The 22,851-nt window shown below is 41.9% G+C and overlaps 2 protein-coding genes and 1 long non-coding RNA gene across 6 annotated transcripts in view; all 3 read right to left on the bottom strand.

The window, feature by feature from the left end:
• Positions 1 to 1,451, bottom strand: part of LOC113940326 (translation initiation factor IF-2-like) — a 3,127-nt gene extending 1,676 nt beyond the window's left edge. Inside the window, exons 1-2 of the mRNA XM_027631458.1 lie at positions 1,401 to 1,451; positions 104 to 548 (exon numbers count right to left, since the gene is read on the bottom strand). Of these exons, the coding sequence (XP_027487259.1) occupies positions 104 to 548; positions 1,401 to 1,451 (496 nt within the window). The remainder of the gene's footprint in view (positions 1 to 103; positions 549 to 1,400) is intronic.
• A 41-nt stretch (positions 1,452 to 1,492) lies between these two features.
• On the bottom strand, positions 1,493 to 5,448 carry LOC113940325. Its single transcript, XR_003525427.1, has 4 exons — positions 5,129 to 5,448; positions 3,358 to 4,447; positions 2,787 to 2,858; positions 1,493 to 1,508 (listed from the first exon to the last, which is right to left on the bottom strand). It is a non-coding gene; the product is annotated as an uncharacterized LOC113940325 (long non-coding RNA).
• An 824-nt stretch (positions 5,449 to 6,272) lies between these two features.
• Positions 6,273 to 19,272, bottom strand: ZC4H2 (zinc finger C4H2-type containing). Of its 4 annotated transcripts, none has more exons than XM_027631453.1 (5): positions 18,936 to 19,272; positions 15,359 to 15,530; positions 13,900 to 14,072; positions 12,659 to 12,821; positions 6,273 to 11,554 (listed from the first exon to the last, which is right to left on the bottom strand). In XM_027631453.1, exons 1-5 carry the CDS (start codon positions 18,986 to 18,988, stop codon positions 11,441 to 11,443), a joined length of 675 nt encoding a protein of 224 aa, XP_027487254.1. In that variant the 5' UTR covers positions 18,989 to 19,272; the 3' UTR covers positions 6,273 to 11,440. The 4 variants fall into 4 exon arrangements, with proteins under 4 accessions (XP_027487254.1, XP_027487256.1, XP_027487257.1 ...); XM_027631455.1 differs by lacking the exon at positions 18,936 to 19,272 and adding an exon at positions 18,727 to 18,927; XM_027631456.1 differs by lacking the exon at positions 18,936 to 19,272 and adding an exon at positions 18,759 to 18,927.
• Between the last annotated feature and the right edge of the window lie 3,579 nt (positions 19,273 to 22,851).

The raw sequence follows: 22,851 nt of genomic DNA, 5'->3' as shown, positions 1-22,851 counted from the left end.
GGCCCCGCAGGCCCCGCTCCCGGAGCCCCTCCCGCCCGCTCCCCGCCTCCCTCCCCTTCTCCTGGGAGAGCTCCCGGACGGGACGTGACCGTGGAGCTCCCACCGCCCTTCCGCGGTCCCAGCACCGCCTGAGGGGAACGGGGGGACGGGGCCGCGCGGAGGGGCCGCGCCGCGGCTGAGCGGGCAGAGCTTGCGGGACCGCTGCCGGATTGAAAAGGCGGGCTGTGATTGGACGGCGCCGAGAAAGGCGGGCCGGGATTGGCGGGCCAGACGCTGCCTCGGGCCCGGATTGGCGGGGCTTGGAGCCCCCGGGGCCGCGGCCGCGGGTGGCGGGAGGTGCTCGGGTGGTCGGGAGGAGGGACTAGGGCCGTGTCGGAGGGACCCTTCCCGCGGGTCCGTGGCCGTCCCGGGTCCCCCCCCAGGACCCCGTCCCCTGCCCCGCCCCTTGGTCGGGCTGCACCCCCGGGGTCCCGGCCCCAAGGCCCCTGCAGAGCCCCTCGGGGAGCCCCCCACCGGCACACGGGGCGGTTCCGGGGCGCGAAGGCGGACTGTGCGGCATGGGGGACCGGGGAGCAGCGGCGACGTGGTGGGCCGGGAGTCGGCGGCGGGGAGCGGGGAGGACGCAGAGCGGCAGCGCGCCTCTGACCGCCTCTCCCCACGCAGCAGTTCTGCTTCTGCGGGGACTGGGTGCTGGCTGAGATCAGCTCCCTGGCCGAAATCTTTTAAGTGCCCGCCCCCACCCCCATCCCCCTGCCCGCCCCAGGCCCGCTGCCCACCCTCCTTCTCCTGCGCAGTCCCCGCTGCTGCTGAAGTTCAGCGCTATTTCAGTACTTGTTCTACTTGTGGTTCTGAAAAAAAGTTAGAATCAGGATAGCCAAAGCAACATAGAAAGTCTATTCCATCTTCAACTCCATTACAGGGCAAAGGAAATAAAGTGATCCTACCCATCAGCGGAACAGGGAAAGAATGAAGATTAAGTCTGTGAGCTATATAAGAGAAAAATCACACTGTAACAACTTAGAAGATTGCTCCAAGACCACAGTCACAGGAAAAGGGAAGAGAGCCAGGGGCAGAAACTGTAAGGCCAAAAAGATGATGGACACATCTGTGCATCAATCAGGTTCAGAGGTCACTGCATGCCCCAAGCCTAACGAGTTCTCTGGTTTATGTGTGTTATACACCTCTTAATTACTTGAATAGAAAATTTACAATTGAACTTTCACAAAGGTTACAGAGTGATATCCCCGCGCTGACCATTGCAGTGGAGCTTCTGCTACAGATTCTGACACGTCAGGTGACTGAATGTTTGCTTGTTTTCTAGGCTCTCCTTACAGTGCATCCAGGTCATGAAATATAGAGGGGATTTCTTGAGAGGCAGCTTTTAGACCTCATTCCCTTACCTTCATGGTCAATGCCATCAGCGTCACTCTCCCTGTCTTCTCGCTCTTCATCGAGAGTTCCTCGTGTTAGTATTAGCTCAGAGGGACCCCTTGCAGAAGCATCAGGTCCTTGAAGGGAACAGAAACGGCTGTACACAAACCAGCTTGCTAAAGGTAAGGGAGCGTGTGCACTGACAACTTCTGTCTGCACAGAAACACAGCAATGAACACCTGCTCTAAGGGGACAGAAAGCTGCTTGTGGATCCCAGACACAGGACAGACTCCATCAGCACCTACTCGCCTCATCTAAGGAACAGTGCAGCCAACAGCAGAGCTTTCTCATATTCTGATCTGACCGTTTTGCCTTTTCTAAAGTATTTCATTATTTCTAGTAGGTCCACTGCTTTAGCTACACAGCGGGGATTCTTCCAAACCTGTGACTGACACAGGAAGAGCTAAGTGTGACCAATCCCACAGGAACTAAAGCCCCGCTCCTCTAACATGGAGCTGCTTTCACACTTCTGCTGTGAGGACAAAGAAGCACTGTACTACTTCACAAGGCAAACTCTTCAGGAAACTTCTGCAGTAAACTTTATCCTCCCGGGGAGGTACCTGCCAGTGTGCTGCCCTGCACACACACGCTGCCCATGTCCTTCCACAAGTGTTCCAGCTGCTCTCTCTTTTGTTTATTTTGAGCTTTCTCCCGTAGATAAAGATTTACATATGGATTCTGAGAACATTTAAAACATCAGGAGAAGAGAAACCTCACCCAAACCCAGCAGCCTGTCCCCCAGTCAGAGAGCAGAAGTCACTGTGCAGGTCTTACATTTCAACTAAGGTTACACAGAACTTCTGACTAAGCATGGAAAGCAACCTCCAGTCAGGTGGGATTCTAGGACGTTTTCAGCAGCGCCGGGAAGCCAAACTCTGTGTAGCTGTGCCTGCAGAGAATTGTCCTTTGGACAGCCAGAACTCAAGGTGAGCAGAGCTACTGATTTTGGCACTGCAGTTCAGTCTTTCTTACTAAGTCAAACTAGTACTCTTCACCGGTGCAGGAAGATGCAGGGATAGTCTCAACAAATCTCTTTGGAAATTTATTTTTAAGAACTCTCTATCCATCTGAATAGAAGACACAATCTTATTTCCCAATCATTTTCACACAGTTAGCTCAAATATTAGCACTAAAACAGTGAGCAACATCTGTTTTACAAAATCTTTATTTTTGTAAAGATATGCTCCACCACATCTAGGAAAAAAAAAGCAAATGGTGGACTCCTTCAGGACAGGAGTTTTCCCACAGTGAGTACGACTAGTAAATGAAATGTTAGACCCTCTCAACATAAAGGCAACTGCATAAAAGTGACCCAAGATACACTGTTCAGGTACAAAACAGCTAAAAACACTTACCGGTGTTTTTCTCAGGCGCTCGTATTCTGGACGATACTCTCTGAAAAGGTGAATAAAGGGAGTGCATTCAGTCTGAAAAACACAGGATTTGTATTGCATAAGGATCATACTGGAGGTTTCTTTTTACTCAAAAAAAAAGTTTTCTCTAGGCTTTCATGTTTGAGAGACATTTCAGAAAGACTAACAGTACTTTTTTCCCCAGATTTGGATTCAGAAACCAATGGATGCAAAATCAATGAACAGACTTCATTAAAACAGCAACAATTCAAAACTTGGTATGGAATTACAAGAAAAAAATTACTTCACAGACTTGCTGGCACAGATAGCTTTTACTTTTTCACGGAACAGCACAAAAATTCATCTCTGAATAGTTCCTTTTTACTGCTGCTTTTTATGCTGATACTGGACACCCTAGGCTACCTTGGCTATGGCAGCTGTACACTCCTTCAAATCAAAGGAGCAGACTCATGAGTCAGGACCTTCAGGGAGTGGTCACTGGGTCGCGGACCAGAAGTCATCCCCTTACCTCTCCTATTCATCTACAGCTTTAGAAAGCTGGGTAAAAACTCACCCGGTCCTGTGCCAAACACTGCAGGAACACCAACCACCTGGAAAAGAAAACACACCAAAACTAGAGAGTAACTGAGCCAGATTTTTAATACAGAAAAAAACCCAAATAAAAACAAACAAATGAACAATCCCCCACAACGACAACAAAAAAATCAACACCACCGAAAAACCCAACAACAACAAACTACTAATCTAAACCTAACAACACCCATTGAATCAGCACAGTGGCCTAAGAGTGGGCAGTAACACTTGTGCTTCTGTCCATCCCGCTTTCAAACTCTTCCTCCACTTGCTGTTCACGTTTGTTACTTCTGCTTTTTGGTTGTCAGTGATTTTCTGTTTGGTGAGTTGTTGGGGTATTTTGGGGGGTGTTTCTTTGGGGAAGGAGGTTTGTTTGGTATTTTTTAACACTGTAGGGCAATTCAAAAGAAAGGTCAAGTCTTTCTGCTGTTGACTTGTTTATTGTTAATAACCCAAGTTCTCATTCTGCATCTAGGGTTATAAGTGGTTAGCAAGTATCAGTGTACTAGAATTAAAGTGCAAAAGAGACAACAAGAACTGACCTTTTGGCTCTGAAATAGTCTAATACTTTTTATTTAGCCAAAGCACATTTAAAAGGTCCCCAGAACAGCAAGAGAGGGAGAATTTAATCAGTTGCTATGACAATACATTCAAAATGCACATCTACTTTCTAATTTCAACTTGTCTCTCATTGCACTTCTGGCCATTTGTTCTGCTTGTGTTAAATCAATTCTCTAAAAATACCTTGAATTAAGACTATTACCAGCCAGAATCCTACACCCTCCAATGAAAATTCTCCCTCTTTTTCATAGGCAAGACAGTCTCAACTACTGACTTCCAAATGGAAGATCTTTCCCAACACAGCCTTGCATTTGATCATTAATACAGTAAATATGCAGACAGCTCTCCAAAGGATTTTAAGCATTAAGGCTAGGCACTGTGCCAATATATATAAATATTTATACTTTCCCTGCACCTAAGTACAAGCTGCCTTTTACTCCATAATCCTCTTCATATGACCTGCTCTCCATCCAGCGCTCCAACAGTCCTGACAGGCAGATAAATACGACCTGATCAGCAAATAAGGAACAGGAAGTATGTTAGTTCTGTATATGGGACCACTACAATCCCTTTTGAAATTCTGTATATTGTTCCACACAGGACACTTACAATATTTTTGTTTTGGCTCTGTTATCATTATCTACATGAATGGAATCATTCAGTTCCTGGAATATCCACACAGCCAAGAAGGCTTGCTTTTTCTTTAGTAAAAGCTGATGACAAACACAATCAGCTAAAACCGTTAGCACAGACTATGGGATCATTAACAACCTCCAATGTATAGTGTTGTCAGAGAAACAATTAATTTGTCCTCTCAAAACCTGGTTGAGTGGAAGAACAATCTTCTTCTTGCACAAGCAAATATAAAGGGGTTTTTTTGTTCATTTATTTGTTTTTGAGATTTTTTCCCTTCTTCCTGTGTAGTACATTGCCCAACTGTACTTGACACTTTCAGAACAAGGAAAATTACCTCAGGTGGGAAATGCTGCAGCAAAGAACACTGCCTCTTACCAGCCTATCTTAGCTTTCGTCTCGTGATTAACCACAGTTCAATATTAAATTATTCAGGCTGCCATTCAGTGTGACAAGCTGCAGTGTGACCTCAACACAGGTCATCAACAGATTACAGTTCAAAAGGGCAGTGCAAAGCTCCTTTACAGAAGGACAGAATGGTGGGGGTTGGACAATACCTCTGGAGATCATCTAGTCCAATCTCTGCTGCTCAAAAAGCGGGATTAGGTAGAATAGGTTGCTCATGACTTTGCCTGAGCAAAAGTGTTTTAAGCATCTCCGGAGATGGAGACTCCACCATTTCTCTGGACCAGTCCAGACGAGGACTTCTCAAGTTATTGTTTTCAGTGGGAAGGTAGGGACAGAAACAAGCGATCCCAAAACTTCAAACCCATCCCCACAGCGGTCCGGAGCAGCTCGAGCCCAGGCTCCTGCCTTCCCAGGGCCGGGCTCTTCTCTCTGCGGGGCACCCGCCAGCCGAGCACTGCCCTGCCCGGCGGCCCCGAGCGCCTCAGGTCCGGCCCGGGCAGCGCCTCGCTCTGCGCAGGCGCCGCTTCCCAGCCCGCCCCCGAGCGCCGGGCCCTGCCTCGCAGTCGCCGCCTGGCGGACACGGCCGGGAGCGGCACTGCAGCCGCGCGCCCCCCCAGTCACCCCCAAGGACCTCAAGGACTCCCGGAGCGCAAATCGGCAAAAATAAACGTCCTGCAAGACCGACGTCGCCTTTCAGAAGTATTTCCTTCATTTTTAAGAACGATAAAGTGCCAAATCAACAATAAACGTTATTTCATCCCTTTGCCAATAATAACCCCGCAGCTTGCCTTCCTTTCTGCGCTGACAGCAGACAGCTTTGGATGCCCTGACGGAAACATTAGACAACACTCTCCAACGTTTCTAAAACCCCACCCACCAACTGACACAGGTCACAAGTTACGAGAGAGACTTCAAGCCACGGGAGGAAAGCTGACAAACAGGTGAAGTTTCAAGGTTTATTGGATTCAGTTATTGTTTCACAGCCAGGACAGCTTTGTCTCAGTGACAAATATATGAAAGTGTCAATTAAAAGAGAGTGAAGAACAAAGAATTAGGCAATGGGACAAAATAAGTAAAAAAACTCAAGTACTGCAAAACACTGAAGATCTTTACTGGGTCACAAATAAGTAGATATCACTGATCTTTTGGGTTTTTTACTGTTTCTGGGAAGAAAGGGAAGTTAGGAGTAAGGTCAGTGAAGGCTGAAAAGCACAATAGAAATTTTTAAGTAGTGGTTTTAAGGGTGGGACAAGCTTTGGGGCTATGTTGTTTTGTTTGTTTTGGTTTTTTTTCCCTTAAATTATAATATATTAGACGATTTTTAATGCTACACTTTAATATTAGATTGCGGAAGATCCAGGGTTTTGCAGCTCATTTTATGGCAGGATCATGCTAAGCTTGGGCAAATATGACTGAAGCTGATGTCAGTTATAGGGAATATTTCAGAGTTAGTTCTTAGGAAGCTATGAATGTGTATTAGCTTTGTGACTACTGTTCTAAGTAATGTTACAGCTGGGATTAGGATTAAGGAACTGAAAAAAGCATCTGGATGAACAGAAATTATTGAGGGATGTTTCAAAATCTGAACAATTCAGATTGCTAAACAAAATCAACAGAAGTCAAAATTATTTGTTTTGTCTTGGAATAACTATGGTACAAGGAAAGATTAGGGTAGTTGTTAGATTTTGTGGTTTATCTGTATTTGAAGACATTACCTATGAAAAAAAAATCATACTTCCTTTATATTTAACCAATCTCAGGTTCTGTGCTCTGTGAGGTCTGGGATAGACATTCTTCTCTGAATCCAGCTATGCCAGTGGATTACATTTTTTCTCAAAACTGTTTTCATTCCCATGCAGTAGGTTACCTCCTTTGCTAGCACTGTACAGCCTATGTGGGCATTCCTGAGAGAGTTGGATTAAGGAGTGCTCACCAGTCTGATGGAGAAGCAACTTCTAGCAAGTACTGGTAGATATAATCTCCTAATGACAAAGCAGGACTCTTGAGAAGACAATCCTCTTCTTTAAGTTGGAGAGAGAATCATATTTATTGCTGCTTTCAATTTAACTTTAGAAGGCAAAACTGAGAAGTTTGGCTATGTTAAAACCTGTTGTACTATCTCCTTTTCCTTTCTGTTTTCTAAAGCTCATTAGAAGGGATCTTTCTTTTTGCATATTTATGTCCACAAAGTTTCTGTAAAGGTATAACAGAATTGTGGCTAATTGCATCCTGTAAAATTAAGACAGCTGAGTCTTACCATTTGGGATATGGCTGCTTCTTGGTAGCATAAGCAAATGACAGATGTGCAGGAAGAAAGTATGACATGAAACAAACATTTATTAAAAAGGACTGTACAGACAAATTAAACAGTTACTCCCACAAGGCACAGGAGTAAAATATTTAAAACACAGAAGCCAATGAAAACACCAGATATTGCTAAAACACATAAATTCTAAAATGTAAACCTATGCTGGAGGAATTTGAAAACTGCAAAATAAAGGAATAAAGCACTTTACTTAAAGTGCTAGTGAAGTCTTACTTTTTTTAATAGCATGCTGTTTAGATAATACATCCATGTCTATTCTTTCAAATTTAGTTTCTGTAACTTGAAGCCACTGTCAGGTTAGGTCAGGTCGTGTTTAGAAAGTGAATGTGGAATTCAGGAAGTGCAAGTATTAAAATTCGCCTTAGTATTTTCTCTATAGTTAGTGGGGTCCTTGGCACCAAAGTTTAAAAAACTGATGTATCTCAGCTTGGGTATGAAAATTTCTATAACAAAGTATTTAGACACAGTACAGTGTTCACATCCTATTACCATGAGCTCAAAGTGGTGGCAGGGTGAAAAGCCTTGGGGTTTTTTTGGGGTTTATTTTGTTGTTTTGTTTGGGGGGTTTTTGTGGTGTCTGGTTGCAGAACAACAGGACTATCATTTGAGGCAAGTGAGGAATCAGGAGGAGATCCTGGAAAACCATCTGTACCAAGAGGATCCAGTTATTTTGTTGTCACTTTAATACCCATTTAAAAAAGGAATGATAAAGACAGGGTTAAACCAGATTTTAGTAAATATAAAAGTCTTGCAAGCTTTGTGGAAGGTCTCATTGTGACTATTAAGAGAATTGAACCCAAGTTAGAATAAATTTAAGCCAAACAAAGAAGTATCCACAAAGACCTTAGCTACAAAAGAAGAGTAAAAAAATTCATGGAGCAAAAAAGCAGTAGACTTGTGGTGAGAACTGTACTTCAGACAGCTTCCTCCTCTGTCTAAAAAAGAAGAAATCAATATTTCATAATTATTCCTCTAGTCTCTGAAGAAATTTGCCTGGGAGAAAAGAGCCCAGGGCTGTCACAAGAAGAGCTCTTCACTTAAACTTATGTCATTATTCTGTGAGAGAAAAGAATACTCTTGCCTTATGAAAGACACTACCTCCCTCCCTGCTCCCACCCCCATGATCCCTTAATACATAATACATATTCTGTCTCCTTGAAATAGTTAGGGTCATCTCACATTCGAAGGGACCCATAAGGATCATCAAGTCCAATCCCCCACTCCTTGCAGGACTACCTGGCATTAAACTCTATGACTAAGAGTGTCATCCACGTGCTCCTTGAACTCTGACAGGCTTAGTGCCTCGACCACTTCCCTGGGTCACTGTACCAGGGACCAACCACTCTCCTAAAGAAGAGCCTTTTCCTAATGTCCAATCTGAACTTCCCCTAATGCAGCTTCACTCTATTTCCTCATGTCCCGTGGCTGGTCATCAGAAGGTGGAGATCAGCACCTCCTCCTCTGCTTCCCCCTTGAGGAACCTGTAGGCTGTGATGAAGACACCCTCCAGCCTTCTCTGCTCAAAACTGAACCAGCCAAGTGACTTGAGCCGCTCCTCAGAGGTCTTGTCCTTGAGACCTTTTGCAATCTTGGTCACCCTCCTCCTCCGGAACACTATAAATAGTCTGATGTTCTTCTTGCACTGAGGCATCCAAAACTGCACACAGCACTCAAGGCCTCACCAGTGCAGTGTAGAGTGAGACAATCAGCACTCTTGACCAGCTGGTGATGCTGTCCTGACGCACCCCAGGACACAGCTGGCCCTTCTGGCTGCCAGGGCACTGCTGACTCATCTTCAGTTATGCTTGTTTTCAGCAATGCATGCTATTCATATGGCAGAACTTCGTAAAGGATGTGCAAACAAATCTCTAAATACTAGTACATCATTGATGCAAACACAGTACTCTTTTTTTAAAAAAACCCCTAACCTTCTTAAACACAAGAGCACAAGAGACTACTTTAAAAAAGTAAAAATACAAGACTGTTGTACTAAATCAGTTAAGTGGTGCATCCTTAAGCATACTTCAGTTTAGAGATCCCCCAAGAAAGAAAGAACCTGGTAAATTAACAATGAGTGAGAGCAACCATGACTAACCCTATTTCAGAACTCTAAGTCAAAATTACTACAAATCAATCCTTCTATTTGCACTACTTCATTGCAGACCATTTGCCTGCTCCATTGTCACTACTTCTTAAATTTATGTACAACTACCATCAAAGTATGCTGCTCTCATGCATGTACTTTGGGGGAGTCCACGTACTTTTATCTTAGTGTACGTTTTCCCTTCAACTTGCTAGGAACTGCTCTGAACAGGACACACAGCATGTGACCACTGACACTCAACAGCAGAATCCATTATCTGTGCTACAAGACATGCATAATGCATTACTGCCATTTGGAGCATGGAGTCAGACTATCTTCCATTATTGCTATCTCAGAGAGACCAAATCCCAGTAATTCAGCTAGCAGAATCTGCTCTTCACATAATTTCAGGGGTACATGGTCCACATTCTGTCTCTGCTGTTGACAGATGTTCATATGGCTATGAAACATTAAAATGAGAGAATACCTCATGAACTTGGCATAAGTTACAGGACTATATTCAATAAATCACTCGTGTACTTTGTGGCAGACTTGGGAAATTAATGATGGCATATGTGATTTGGCCAGCAAAAATGCATTATGTGGATTTATTACAGTTGCCAGTGCCCTGTTCTTCCTGTTTAACAAGCCAAATTTTCAATATAACTACTCCAGCATAATAGTAGAGAAGAACTTGAGCTAAAGAGAGAAGAATGTGAACAAGCAGTTCCTGCTTCCTGAAGTTAGTGAAAAGAATATTTAATACTCAAGATTAATTTAGACAATGAAGGCAGTGACAAAAATGGGATTGGAAATGAGTAAATTTCAAGCCCTGTTTCTGTAAGTGGGTCACTGTCATCCTCCCCATTGGAGGAACTGTTGTTACATTGGGTGAAACAAAGTGAAGACATGGATCCAGGGAGGGGTCTACTCTGGACGCCTTAGTCAGGGTTCTTTTGGCACACATAGAGCAGGAAAAACACTGGCCTGAAGTAAAGCTTACTTGCAAATGACTATTAAGGGACACAAAAATAGAAAGTTTTGGTTAAGGGAGGACGATGACACCAAAGCCCAGTGGTTCCGGTGAAATACATAATTTTTAGTTGACACTGTTCCTCGTGCATGTTACTGAACTTTCCTATGCTCCTGTGGAGGATAAGTCTGCCAGGGGAGACTTTGGCTGTAGAAGCCAGGAAGACAGCAGAATTGCTGATGCTGCAGTCTGTGCACAGAGACATCTGGGATATTTCATGCATGTTACCTAGAGAACCACAATGTGCAGGTTGGCCATAGAGCCTAGGAGGACCTCTAATATAGTTCACTTGAGCCTTGTTCTTAAGTCAGTCAGTCTTTTGACTGCTGAAAATAATAACCTATTAAGATGCTGAAGCACAACAAATCACATAATTTTTAGAAATTCATACATAGCCATCAACTTTCCAAGTTTCAAGTCAAGTTTCAGGGAATGGTACAATCAAACTCCAGTAAATCAAAATTCATGTGTGTCATTAATGCACTGATTTTCTGTATAACCTATCTTGTTTCCCCTAAACATTTCCTGTATAAAAGAGTTCTACTGGCTACACAAACCTATGCAGTCTTACCAGCCTGGAAAACAAATTGTTTGTTTTTCAGTGAAACAAACAGACTGCTATTTCAGCACTTCAAATAGTCTCCTGTTATCAGGAGAAAATAGAAAAAAAATTTTAGTAACATCTGGTTTTTAAAGAGAGAACATAAAAGCATTTGTGGTCATCACATTTGGCCAACAGAAATAGCCTGACTTGCACAAAGAATTTCAGTTTGTTTAGGAGTCCAAAAGATGGAACAACTGAAATGTTAAACTGTAGCACCAGTAATACTTACTTTCCTGAAACCAAACCCTAAGGACCAGAAGGAACTTAGAACAGGAACATTGTGCTTATATTGCATTAAATAGAAGACAATAAGACAGTCACACTTGAATCTGCACTTCAGTAAAGTCTGGGCACATTTGCAGTTCTACTGGAAGATTACTGGAACAGGTCACACAGCTTGGCAATCTTCTCCATTTCATTCGTCCTGTTTCCTCTTGGGCTTTTTGGGATTCCGGGATCGACTCTTTGCTTTGCAGAGTGGACATATGGGCGCATTCCGATGAATTTGTTGGTGGCACGATAAACATGCCTGAAATGCAACATTGCAGGCTCTTGTTACAGACATTTAAGCAGTGTTGTTACATGAGTTATTGAGTACCATATTCTAAGTTACAGTACAGGCAAAAATAAGTCTTCTTGCCTTCAAAGGCAAACCACTGCTACATTCTATACAATCTAGGTATCTGGATTGTACAGTAATTTCAGGCCAAGTGAAAAACTGGAGTATTTAATTGAATTAAAACTACAATTCCGCAGACATGTGGTTCATACATCTATCAGTAAATTCTATTTTGTGTTAAATGTTCCAATGAGGTGTTTACATGCATAATAGCTCAGAGAAGTTACAGTGAAGGTTAATTGTGATGTCACAGAATTTCAGGCAGGAGCAAGTGATAAGATGAATTCCACCTATTTAACACAAGATACAGAACTCTGCCTTTTTGCTCCATACTAAGCCCTTTAATTTCCATTTGACTGAAGCATACTACTTGCAGAAAAGCTTTTCAATTGCCTAACTACAGATAGTAAGTATATAACTATGGAATGTATCTACATCAGTTTGCTACTTAGTCAGTGACTCTTTGAAACCTTGGCAGGATGAGTACCTCTATGGAATTACTTAGCTCTTCTTACTACAGAAGGAGCAGAGTAAAACTGTCACTTAAGTGCCTGTGGTTAGTTTAAGTTAATCTCAGTGTTAGTCTTCAAGATCCCAAGTGCAGAAACAATCATCTTTTCTGGTAATATATACCATCAGTAATTTCCCTCATAAAATATGTGCATTGCTTCTAATATGACTCTGTATGGCATTAACTAACAGCTACTTGTTTTCCTCTTGCCAAGGTTTTTTTTTCTTTTTTACATGACTTTCTCCCACGTGAAACACAAGAGGAGTGGGAATTGCCTAACATCTCTGCTGATAGAGACTCCTAAGTCATAAAAGATTCTTGTCCTTAACCCTGGATGTCTGATGCTACTACTTTAAGTCTAATGGTTGTTCTTGATTTGAACCACTGCAGGGAAAATCAGAATCAGGACACATAATTTTTCCTTTTTGCAAATACCAATCAATTTCATAAACATAATGTGTTCCAATGGCAAAACAGAAAACCCAGCACATTTGTCTCCTGACCTTCATTGGAGGTGGCTGTTGTCTGAAAGTTGCTGTCTGTCTGGTATCTTGTTTTCTAGCCACTTGCAGCTGTTGGGCAGCTGCTGCAGCTGCAGCCAGAGACTCTGGGATGGGAGGCTCCTGTGGCTCTGTCTGCCATTCTGCCTTCTGCTTTTCAAAGTAGCTAGATGGAAGAATAACAACGAAAAAATGTAACTGCCTTCTGGGGTATTTCATTAGTCTGTAAAGGATATTTTGTGTTAAAATACAATGGATCACATTTCCCTATGATGTTCCTCTGGAGTCAAACTGCCTACACTTAAGACTAGTTCATAAATAGAGCTGGTAGTACTTTTCTCTGCATTTGTACACTTCAGCCAGATTCCAGATTGTCAGCTTCTAAGGTATCTTGACGTACAACTGAATATAAATCTAATCCAATCAAAAATAGACAACAGCTTCAGATGCAAATCTGTCAAAGAGTTTTTCTGTTTTATTCTGTTAAAATGAATAACTTTTGTAGGCAGTAAATAAATAGATTCTTTGTAGTGTCAAGGTGTTTGGAATGTAAAACAACATTTCTAAAGAAATACAAAGGAAATCTTGAAAACTGTGTGCCTGTGAAAATTATTTTAATTATGCTGGGCATTAAGAGAAATATAAGCTTCTTAAAACATCCCTTGCATTTAAAACTGATCTGTTAAACAAAAGACATTGTTCTTTGAATAGTAGCTAATTCTATCACTCTCCCCCACCTAGTTTATACTTTTCCACAGCTTGGATAAACTAATTTGTTGAGAGTCTTAGGGTTAGGGTTAAATGCCATTGCCCTCAGCAGGCAGCAAAAAGTAAAATTCTGACTAGCAGCAGCACAAACTAATTGAAGAATACTTGTTTTTTATCCTTCTCTTGTATTGCCTCCTACTATTGCTTGCTAAACAAATAATTTTCAGGGGAAAAAAAAAAGTTGCTAGAAAATGCAACATGTAGTATAAAAATCTAGACAGCCAACCACCCCTGAATTTTTTCATGTCATATGTAGACTTTGCAGCTTGAAAAAATCTAAATTTACCTTGCAACAAGTTCAGACTGAATGTTATCAAATACATGTCTTCGCACATTCCTTTTTTGTTAACTTTTTTGTTTTTCATGCTTACCTCTTGAGTTCTTTTTTCCACCTACCAACAAAAGTAAAATGAGAAAATGACCAGTAGAATTGAGAAAAAGCATAAAGCCAGATAATGTTTACTTTGGAGACTTACTCAAGGGACAGTTTTTCCTCCTCCTCACATAGATCTGGCAGCCTCTGCAATCCCAGAGTCATTCGCAAAGCATCTACGTGCTCCTTTAGGGGCTTGTATTCCTCATGCAGGCGACGAGTAGATTCCAAAAGCTTGTTAAGATCATTCTCAGACTGCTTGATAGTATTCTCCATCTGAAATGGGAGGATGGGCATGCTTGTAAAGAACTGTCCCTCTCTGACTGAGCAAGAGACTGTATCAGAAAGAAGAGATTTTTTTTTACGCAAGCTGGAAGAGATTGGAGACAATGCAATAGTAGAGCAAACAGTTAAGGTATTGGGAGGACGAAAACTGAGCAAGGAAGAAGCAACAGAAAGTGATATATGAGATACATTTTCATTTAAAAAAGGTACACTCAACCTATATGACCTTCTGAACAAAGAAGCAGCAGGTAGACAGGCTACAGATAAAGTCGGCAAGTGAGGACTGATGGAAAACTCTCAGCAGACATTAAAAAAGAAATTAAGGTAGAACAAAACTAATTTTCTGTGTTTCTAAGATATCTGAACACCAACTGTCAGAAGTTAACAAACAAACAAGGAAAGGTTCCTGTTTCTCTTACTGCAGTAAATGGGAAAAGCAGCAGAGAAAAAGACAATCTGACTGGAAAAAGAAGGGAGGATGAAACAGAGGTTGAGGTTATGCAGTTAGATAGGGGAATGGACATTTCAAGAGATAAAGAAATGCAGTCTGCACATCCAGTATATAACTTGTACTTGTTTACAGTGTGGGAGCTGTTTTGCTCTGGTGCAAAGCAGAGATATCTTCAGAGCTAGAAAGCACTAAGCAATCATGCAAGTGACCTAACATGACATAAAAAATGCACATTTAAAAAGATATTCCCTATTTAGCCCCTCTAATTGGTTCATCTTCCCTGTTTATAAATTGTTTTTCACTTCTTTGTATTAATTCCCTTCAGGCTGGTGCTTCTTGTTGTTTGGTGGTTCCACTCAGTGATGAAGGTCAGTTCTTACTAAGAACTTAAAAAATACCATGCATTTTCTCAAAATATTTCTTCCCAAAACCTCCAGTCAAAAGTCCCACCTAGCTGCTAAAGTTTCTCTGTTTCTGGGTGCTCAATGAGAAAAGCCTAACAGGAAGAACAGTTTTCTGTGGGACTGCTGGAGTGACGTTATTGTGGATACTGGTAAAGTCATAGCCAAAATAGGCTTGGTTATCTTTCCTCTTGGTGCAAGTGCTTACTATGCCAACATTACAAAATATCCTGCCCAATACAGGAAAAAAACAATTACCCTGCAGTAAATTTACTTTGCACTCTGTAGGATCCTAGGATGATGTTGTAAAGTCCAGATTATTGAACCAGTGATAGTTCACTGATGTGCACAATTCCACAGCCTGTGGAATGATTCATATGCCACTGTGTCTTAGTCAGACTGTCTGCAGCTGGACTGTTGCATACCACATTAATATCAGCGTGGATCAGTCGCAGCTCCTCCACATGGGCCATCTTCTCTTGCAGCAGCAGGTCCATTTCCTGTTTATATTCCTTCAGATGCCTCTCCTCAGACTCCAGGGCTTCAAATTCTGCTTTCAGTCGTGCCTTTATCTTTTCCATCTGCAAAGTCTTATTCCTGAATCCCAGTGGTAATTAAAAATAGAGAGACAACAGTAAGTCACTGAAACATATTTTTGTGAGGTGTCACTTTATATGTGATTAGATAGATGGAAGAAGGCAATAGCAGCAACAGACAAGGGTGAAACTAAATATGTCTGAGAAAGGTGAGGTACAACGAGAGTACTGAATTCTAATCCCAGCTCTTTTGCTGAGCTTCTCAATGCTATGAGAATTCTTGTACTGAATTATGAAATTAATAGAACCTTGTCAGATTTTTACAGTTACTGTAGATTCAGAGAATGTGTACCAATTGAATTCTACTGCATCAGTTGACCATAGTTCCAAAATAGAGAAATGCAGAAAATCTAGGTTTAGCACAGGATTCTGAGAAATGTAAAATGAACTGTAGATAGAATTCAGGTATGTAGCTACAAATAGCTACAACATCGTATTATTTAATGTCATTGGAGTTGCTGTGTCATTTACTACACAATGACATATACAGTCTGAATGTAAATATTGAACTTAAACCAGTAAAAAGAGATCTTCTCTACCCTCCACTTTACATGTGGCAGTATCCACTAACCTAACATCTACTCCTCTTTTCATCAAATCTCGTTGTTCTCATTTATTTAAAACACTTATTTAGTAATGGCAGCTTTGATTACTGAAACTGGGAGTATTTGTCCTCAATTTATTTCCTGTTTCCTCTCCTGTATTTATTACATGTGTTCACCTAAAGACAATGGAAATAGATCTATTTCCTCACTGCTACTAGTCACTGGTGCCATGCTCTGCCAGATTGCTACAACAAATGAGTTGCAGGGGCTTGTTTCAGTCCAGATGATTAGCTTTTGACATTAGGAAAGAAAAAGTGCACACAAATTGCAACTCTTCCTGTTAGCATCAGGCAACATGCAGTAATTTTTAAAACAGGAATCATAAGTGTGATCTCTAGACTGCCTAATGAATTTTGCCCTCATATTTTTTCCCTTCTATTTAAGTTCTTATACTGCATTAATGACAGTAGTCACTAAATGTGTCCCAATAGGGCATTAAACAGTGTAACTAGAATCTCCCATCGATATATTCATTCTCATTCTCTTTTAGCTCCTCCTAGCCAGAACACTGAGTCTTTAGGCATTTGTTTAATTTTATGACTGGGGTTATTTCTGTGGAAGTATTTAATGCATAAAAGTAAGCATGTGCATATATGTTTGGATTGTGGGCATGAAACACATTTACTGAAAACAGTATTCCCATGACTACAAATTATATGTATTTATCTACAGATACAGATATAGATATAGGTCTTCAAAATCAGATCTCAGATTCAAAATCAGATTCCTGAATCCCTTCAAAAACCCAGCTAAGCTGCCTTTAATAAGAGACGGAGATAAATGTGCCTAGGAACGGACGACTTCTTTGATTTTGATTGTAAAGACTTTTTTTCCTCTGTATGTAGAATACATGGAAAGCAGAACAAAATAAAGTCTGCTAAATCTATCAAAAGTGAGTTGGTAAACATAAGAAATTCTCATGTTTATTCTGAAGAAAATTCTTCGCAGAATGCGAAACTCCTTTTAAAAGATTTGGGGATGAATAAATAGGTTAATTGGATCAGATTTTGTTAAAGGTGACTCAAAACAGACATCAATATTGCAAGTAGGCTTGACCTTCTGATATTGATTTTTTTTTTTATTTAACATACATTCAAGCAACTTTCTTGATACTTCCTTGTACACTTAAGCTAGTAACATCACCTTTACACTACCTTATGCCACAAAGTAATAACAAAAATCTGTTAACTGCAGTTTACATATCACCTTTGAATATACTATCAGAAAACTGAGTGCACTGTGAATTTCCAAATACAGGATACTACTCTGAAAAAAGTAATTTAAATGAAGTGTAACAATAATTGGACCACAAACTGTAGCAGGCCATACCTAGATCAGTATTTTAAAACAGAGTCTGCCTAACAGTTGATTAGAAAAGCATTCTTCTTAGACTGTAAAGTATTTGTTGTCTTTCTACAAATAGTTTGGGTATTCTAGACAAATATTTTTGCCTGATCTTTGTTCACCTTTGTGGTATTGCGTAAAGAAGGCTGAGGCCTACACTTTAATTCACTTTTTCCATGTGTAAAGTGTGCTTCTTAGAGATGCTGTTACCAGCCAGAAGTCTCTATGACCACCTGCACATACTGCCAGTGGTAATGCCTTCACCCCCAGTCCTCTCTCCTCGCTCCCTGATAGCCCCTCTCCAGTCGAAATGTCCTTCTCATCGCCCCAAGGTTACCCACAGTCAGCATGCCTTCCACCCCCCAGCTACTTTCAAAATCACTGTCCTCTGTAGTGTGTTTTGGCTTTTGGATGCATGAATTCCTACTAAATATAAGCAACTCAGGCCTAATCCTCAAAATCTGTGCCCTTAGCCAAAGAGTGGCAATGCCCTACCTAAAGCTATGAAAAATGTCCCCGATGCGGGAACGTGTGGTACCATGCCTGGCTGTTCAGGAGCCCCCTCTTCCACAGCAGCCTGTGACTCCGCCTGCGAACGACGCCATATACAAATTCCTGGTGTATCGCCTTGCACGAACCGCAGAGCGAGGCAACTCCGGCCCAGCGGCAGGAGGGGACGGCAGAAAAGCCTCGGTCCGCTGCGTCCCCGGGGATCCCCAGCGCCCCGGGGCGGCGGCCAAAAGCAGCAGGTAGGGAGATCTCCCGGCCGCCTCCACGCCCTCGGGCGAGCGGGAGCGCAAGGCAGGGCAGAGAGAAGCCGCCAAGGTTCAGCTGCTCCCTGCACGGATCCCTCGCACGGATGCCCGGGGGGCAGAGCTGGCCCTGGCATCGCCCGCCGGGGGGGATGAGCGGCTGCCCCGCTCGGGGGGCTCCGCCGGTGGCCGCAGTGCTGCCCGGCCCGGCCCTGCCCAAAGGCACGTCCGCCCTCGGCTTTCCATGTCAGACTCTGCTTTCCGTGCCATGCCCTACCTTTTGCAGCCCGTCAAGGCTCCTGCCCGGGCGTCAGGGCAAAATGAGAGATTCAAGACAGAGCCTCAGGAATATTAAATAATAAGTCAAAGAACTTAAAACCAAACAAATCACCACAACACCCGCGACCCCCCAGCTGCGTTAGGGCTGCTCCGTCCTTCCCATCACTCCGCCTCCTCATCACTCAGGGAAATTTCTCTGGAAATGCACGACCGTTACCGTCCTTCACTACGCATTCCAGCATTAATTACCAGCAGCAGATGCTCCTTCCCTGCTTAGAAAAATGTATTTTGAGCTCTCATCGTAAACCCAGCGGTAGTTTTCTTTCCCTCAGTAACACAATAGCTAGTTTCAGATTGATGCATGTCCTCCGCTCCCCCGAGGAAAAAGCTGCTTTATGTAACTGATGAGGCACAAAGCAAACATACCTGATCTCCTTAATGCTCTCGAGTTTGCACATTATTTCTTGCTCATCTGCCATGCTTTTCACTTCCGATTTAAATCTCTTGTGAAAGGTAAAAAATGCCAAGGGAAAATTAAAAAAAAAAAAATAAAAAAAAAAAGAAGAAAAAACATACAATAGACACAATGTGGTCACCCCCTCCTCGCATATGGGCTCTGAGCCTGTGCAGGAGACTCTAGTGGGAGATATGGGAATTAGAGTCCAGCTTCCTATTGCTGCCGAGGCAAAGAGCCTGCAGAGAGACTACAACACCCACAAGGCAGAGCAGAGCTTGCCTGCCCTTCTTCCTGCAACTACATTTTAAATCGATTTGTCAAACTTCATTATGTTAAAGGTTGTTAGGAGTGCAAAAAGAGGAGAAGGCTTCCTTCTGAGATCTGTGCAATGTTTAGCTTTTCATTAAAATAGGCACTAAAAGACTGTTGAATGGGTTCGTGATTTTGATTAAAAACTTGGATGCGAAGGTAAGCTGTAGTCATAATTACTGTCATACTGTTTTGTATTGGACACTCCCAGTGATGCAACTGATTGGAGTTCAGAAAGTACAGATTTTGTTCTTTAGGTTTTTCTTTCTTTTTCTGCAACTGTACATAGTACTTGTAATTATTAAAAAAAAAACCAACCCCAAACCAAATCAAAACAAAATGGAAAAAAAACTTAAACAAACCTTAAGCAAATAAAACTCTTAGTTTGAGGAAAGTGACTATTTGTCTTTCTACAGACATTCTAGCCAAGAATAACAGAGCACTTTATAGAGCTTGCTGAATAGACCTTCAGTCTTTCCTTAGCCAGGTAATTATTCCTCTTTGCCTTCTGTAACGTACTAAGCACTGCGTTTTAAATTATGAAGGTAACAGTTGTATCTCTACACTTTGAAAGGTCTCTTCCAGGATCTGTTGTAAGAGATCCATGGTGTAAATTCACAATCATGACCTGTATGTCCAAGCATTTAATCTGGGGTTTCCCAGCTCTCATGGTCATGCTGGGCTGAAGCATCAGCACATTAGAATGAATGTTAAGCTCAAGGTCTCGACAATCTGTAGGGAAACTGGATTCTGCAAACATAAACTTGTGTGCTACAAATGTATAAGCAGCAGTACCATAGTCTTAGCAAATATAACAGTCAGTAGCATGAGGCTGATGAGAACAGGGTAATTTTTCTGAAATATATTACAGAAATGTTATATGGAAGGCACTGGAAGTATTTAACTTCTACTCAGCACTGATCAAACTTGCTGGTGTCTCATCTGAGGCTCTGAAAAGGAAGTGAAAAATTAAAATGGACAGAATGCAAAGGAGAGCAATGAAAATGATAAGATTTTTGGGGAACACAAAAGATGGTTGAATACAAGACAGTATGGACATATTTACATGGCAAGTGGTAGCTGTGCTTGAGTTAGGGCTTCCAGTCACATTGCTGAATGTCCTGAGCCAATTGCTTCTACAGTTACAGACTAAGGGCAAGTGGTCCCCCTCATTTATGAATACCTGTGCCCAGAAAGCCAGCAAACTAGAGTATGAAATAACAAGGAGTTCTTTTCTTCATTATTTAAGGACTTTGGTCTATGTTTTTGTGTTTTTCAGTTAAAGGAAGATGAAGGAAAATGGTGATAGGCATCAGCACCCCCTTCATCATGCCACAGTTTTTGTAAAGAAATCAGAACTTAAAAAGCCTGATCCTCATATAATTTGAGTCAATTGCAAACTCTTGCTACCTTAAAAATCGAAGACTGTCAGATTGAGCCCTAAGTGAGCTGTGTGCTCAGAGGGGGCAGGCTTCTTCAATGCATGACTTAAATAGATGAACTAATTAGTTTGAGGGGGTAGAAGACAAGTTAGCTATAGTCAGTCAGTGAATCTTGATGCTAAGACAGTGAGGGAATGAGAGCTGGTAGGGTGAGGACATAAGAGGGAGAGAAGGAAAATGCCCTCGAACAGGAGGGCAGCCTACTTTTGCACTGTTTATCCTGTTTATCCTATTTTTTAATTTCTGGTTCTACAGGCTAAACTAAAATGTTGAGGACAGAAAATGAAAATGCAAATTCAATTTGTTACTTTACTCTGCTTTGAATGACATAAAGAAAACCACTCCATGGTGTTATACCTTAGCTGGAAGTTGTTAGGAAATAAACCTACCCACAAGCATTAACAATTATTTTTTCTATCCATGTTTAAAAAAAGGACAGAAAAATATTACATCTCCATATTTCAAAGTGGTCACAAAGTTTGATACTTGCAGTTCAAGCACATACAAATTGGTAGCATTCAACTTGTGCCTCATGGCTTCTTTCAACTGTTTTAATGTCTGTGTTTCAATTTTCCTTGTATACAAGTGGGTCTGACAGTTCTTTTACATGATCCCAAATCACCGCACTGATGTGTATTGTCTATTCCGCTGCTATTTATAAATTTTGATATGTGTGATCCAAATAAGGATCAGTTTTTCCCAGCACACAGATTAGATTTTTCAAAGAAAGCTTCAGACTTAAGCACAAAAATGAAAAAATATTGAAAAAATATTTCACATGATCCTGAAAAATTCAACCTTGTTTCTATTTGATCTTTTCTAAACCAACAGGTAACAAGTGGATAAATTTCAAAACAAGTTGCAGTATTATGCAGAATGAAATTAATGCTAAAATACTACCCTACTTCATTGAGCACAGGATTGCATTTTTGTACATAAAAAAACTAGCTGCTTCCATTTAACAGTCTTACATCAGTCCACACACTTCATCATTGTGACAACAAATCTAGTGCAGAACAATTCCAACTGCAAGAATGATTTTTTTTTTCCGCCTAGGTAATCACCCTAGCTACAGCAATCAATTCTACAAGTCTGGATGGCAATGTAGGTCCCTTCTACTTGAACTATTAATATTCTAACCAAATTTTAAAAAATTGTGCTACATGTTTTATGAAACAAATAGCATTTAAAGAAGTATTAGAGGTTAAAGACCAATGGAGAAGATTCCCCAGTAAAACATACAACAGAACTGAACTTTGGCTAATATACTGCTGGGTTAGGTACAAGTCACCACCATGGCAGAATGTGTAGCAGTGTTGTCAAACCTAAACATCAGAGAATGGATGAGTCAAAATGGTGCATCCCAAGTTGTGAAATTTGCTTTAAATTCCTGAGTTTTTTAAAAGTAAATAAATTCTTTCTGTATATCATTGGGTTTTTGAGCTTTCAAAATGTACTCCTCACAGTTGCCAGATTTTTTTCCTGCAAGTGGGCTATCCCAATTGTACTGGTCCAGTTCACATTTTAAAGGAAAGCTGATACTGGTTTCAAGACGCTTTGGAAAGCTGAAGGTAGTCACCAGCAACACTGAAACTGATAGGAGGCAACTACATGCTAGCCCTGAGATCTGCAGAGCATCTACTCTTCAAATATCAGTGTTTCATGCAAATGCTGAAGCGCTCATTTAGATCCTACAGAACTAAAGGTCTAAGTACCTGCATATGTTAACCTTGGCTTATCCCAAAACTAGGTCTAAATATATCTGCGTTTAGTCATATCCTTTATTTCATCCTCCATCCCCATTCCCATGACCTGCAAAACTGGAAAAAGACAGTGTTTTTATAGAACGTCTGCCATCCTCTCTGTAAGCCGCCTCATCTTGTTTCAGCCAGGAGGTTAGATGTCCGTAGGGGACAACGCCAAGGGAGATGTCTCCCTTTTCTCATTCTCTTCCGAAACCCGAGCCCACATCCCCCTCGCGGCTGGCTCCCACCACACGACAACCCCCAGCAATCAGCCGGTGGTGCCCGGCGGGAGCACGAGCTGTCGCCGTCCCTCTCTCCGTCCCCTTCCTGCACCCTCCCGTTCCCTTTCCCGGCCCTGCGCTCTCCCGTTCCCTTTCCCGGCCCTGCGC

This window comes from Corapipo altera, unplaced genomic scaffold (genome assembly GCF_003945725.1).
Source record: "Corapipo altera isolate COAL_440 unplaced genomic scaffold, ASM394572v1 58041, whole genome shotgun sequence".
Classification (NCBI taxonomy): Eukaryota; Metazoa; Chordata; class Aves; order Passeriformes; family Pipridae; genus Corapipo; species Corapipo altera.
The sequence above is the reverse complement of the archived record's forward strand: the minus strand, read 5'-3'. Positions and strand labels throughout refer to the sequence as shown.

Excerpts from the sequence above, each read along its gene's own strand:
- ZC4H2 (XM_027631453.1), bottom strand. The coding sequence starts at position 18,988 with ATGGCAGATGAGCAAGAAATAATGTGCAAACTCGAGAGCATTAAGGAG. Across the intron at positions 15,531-18,935 it reads GAGAGCATTAAGGAGATCAG|GAATAAGACTTTGCAGATGG; the intron begins GTATGTTTGCTT and ends ACTGGGATTCAG. Across the intron at positions 11,555-12,658 it reads AACAGCCACCTCCAATGAAG|GCATGTTTATCGTGCCACCA; the intron begins GTCAGGAGACAA and ends GTTGCATTTCAG.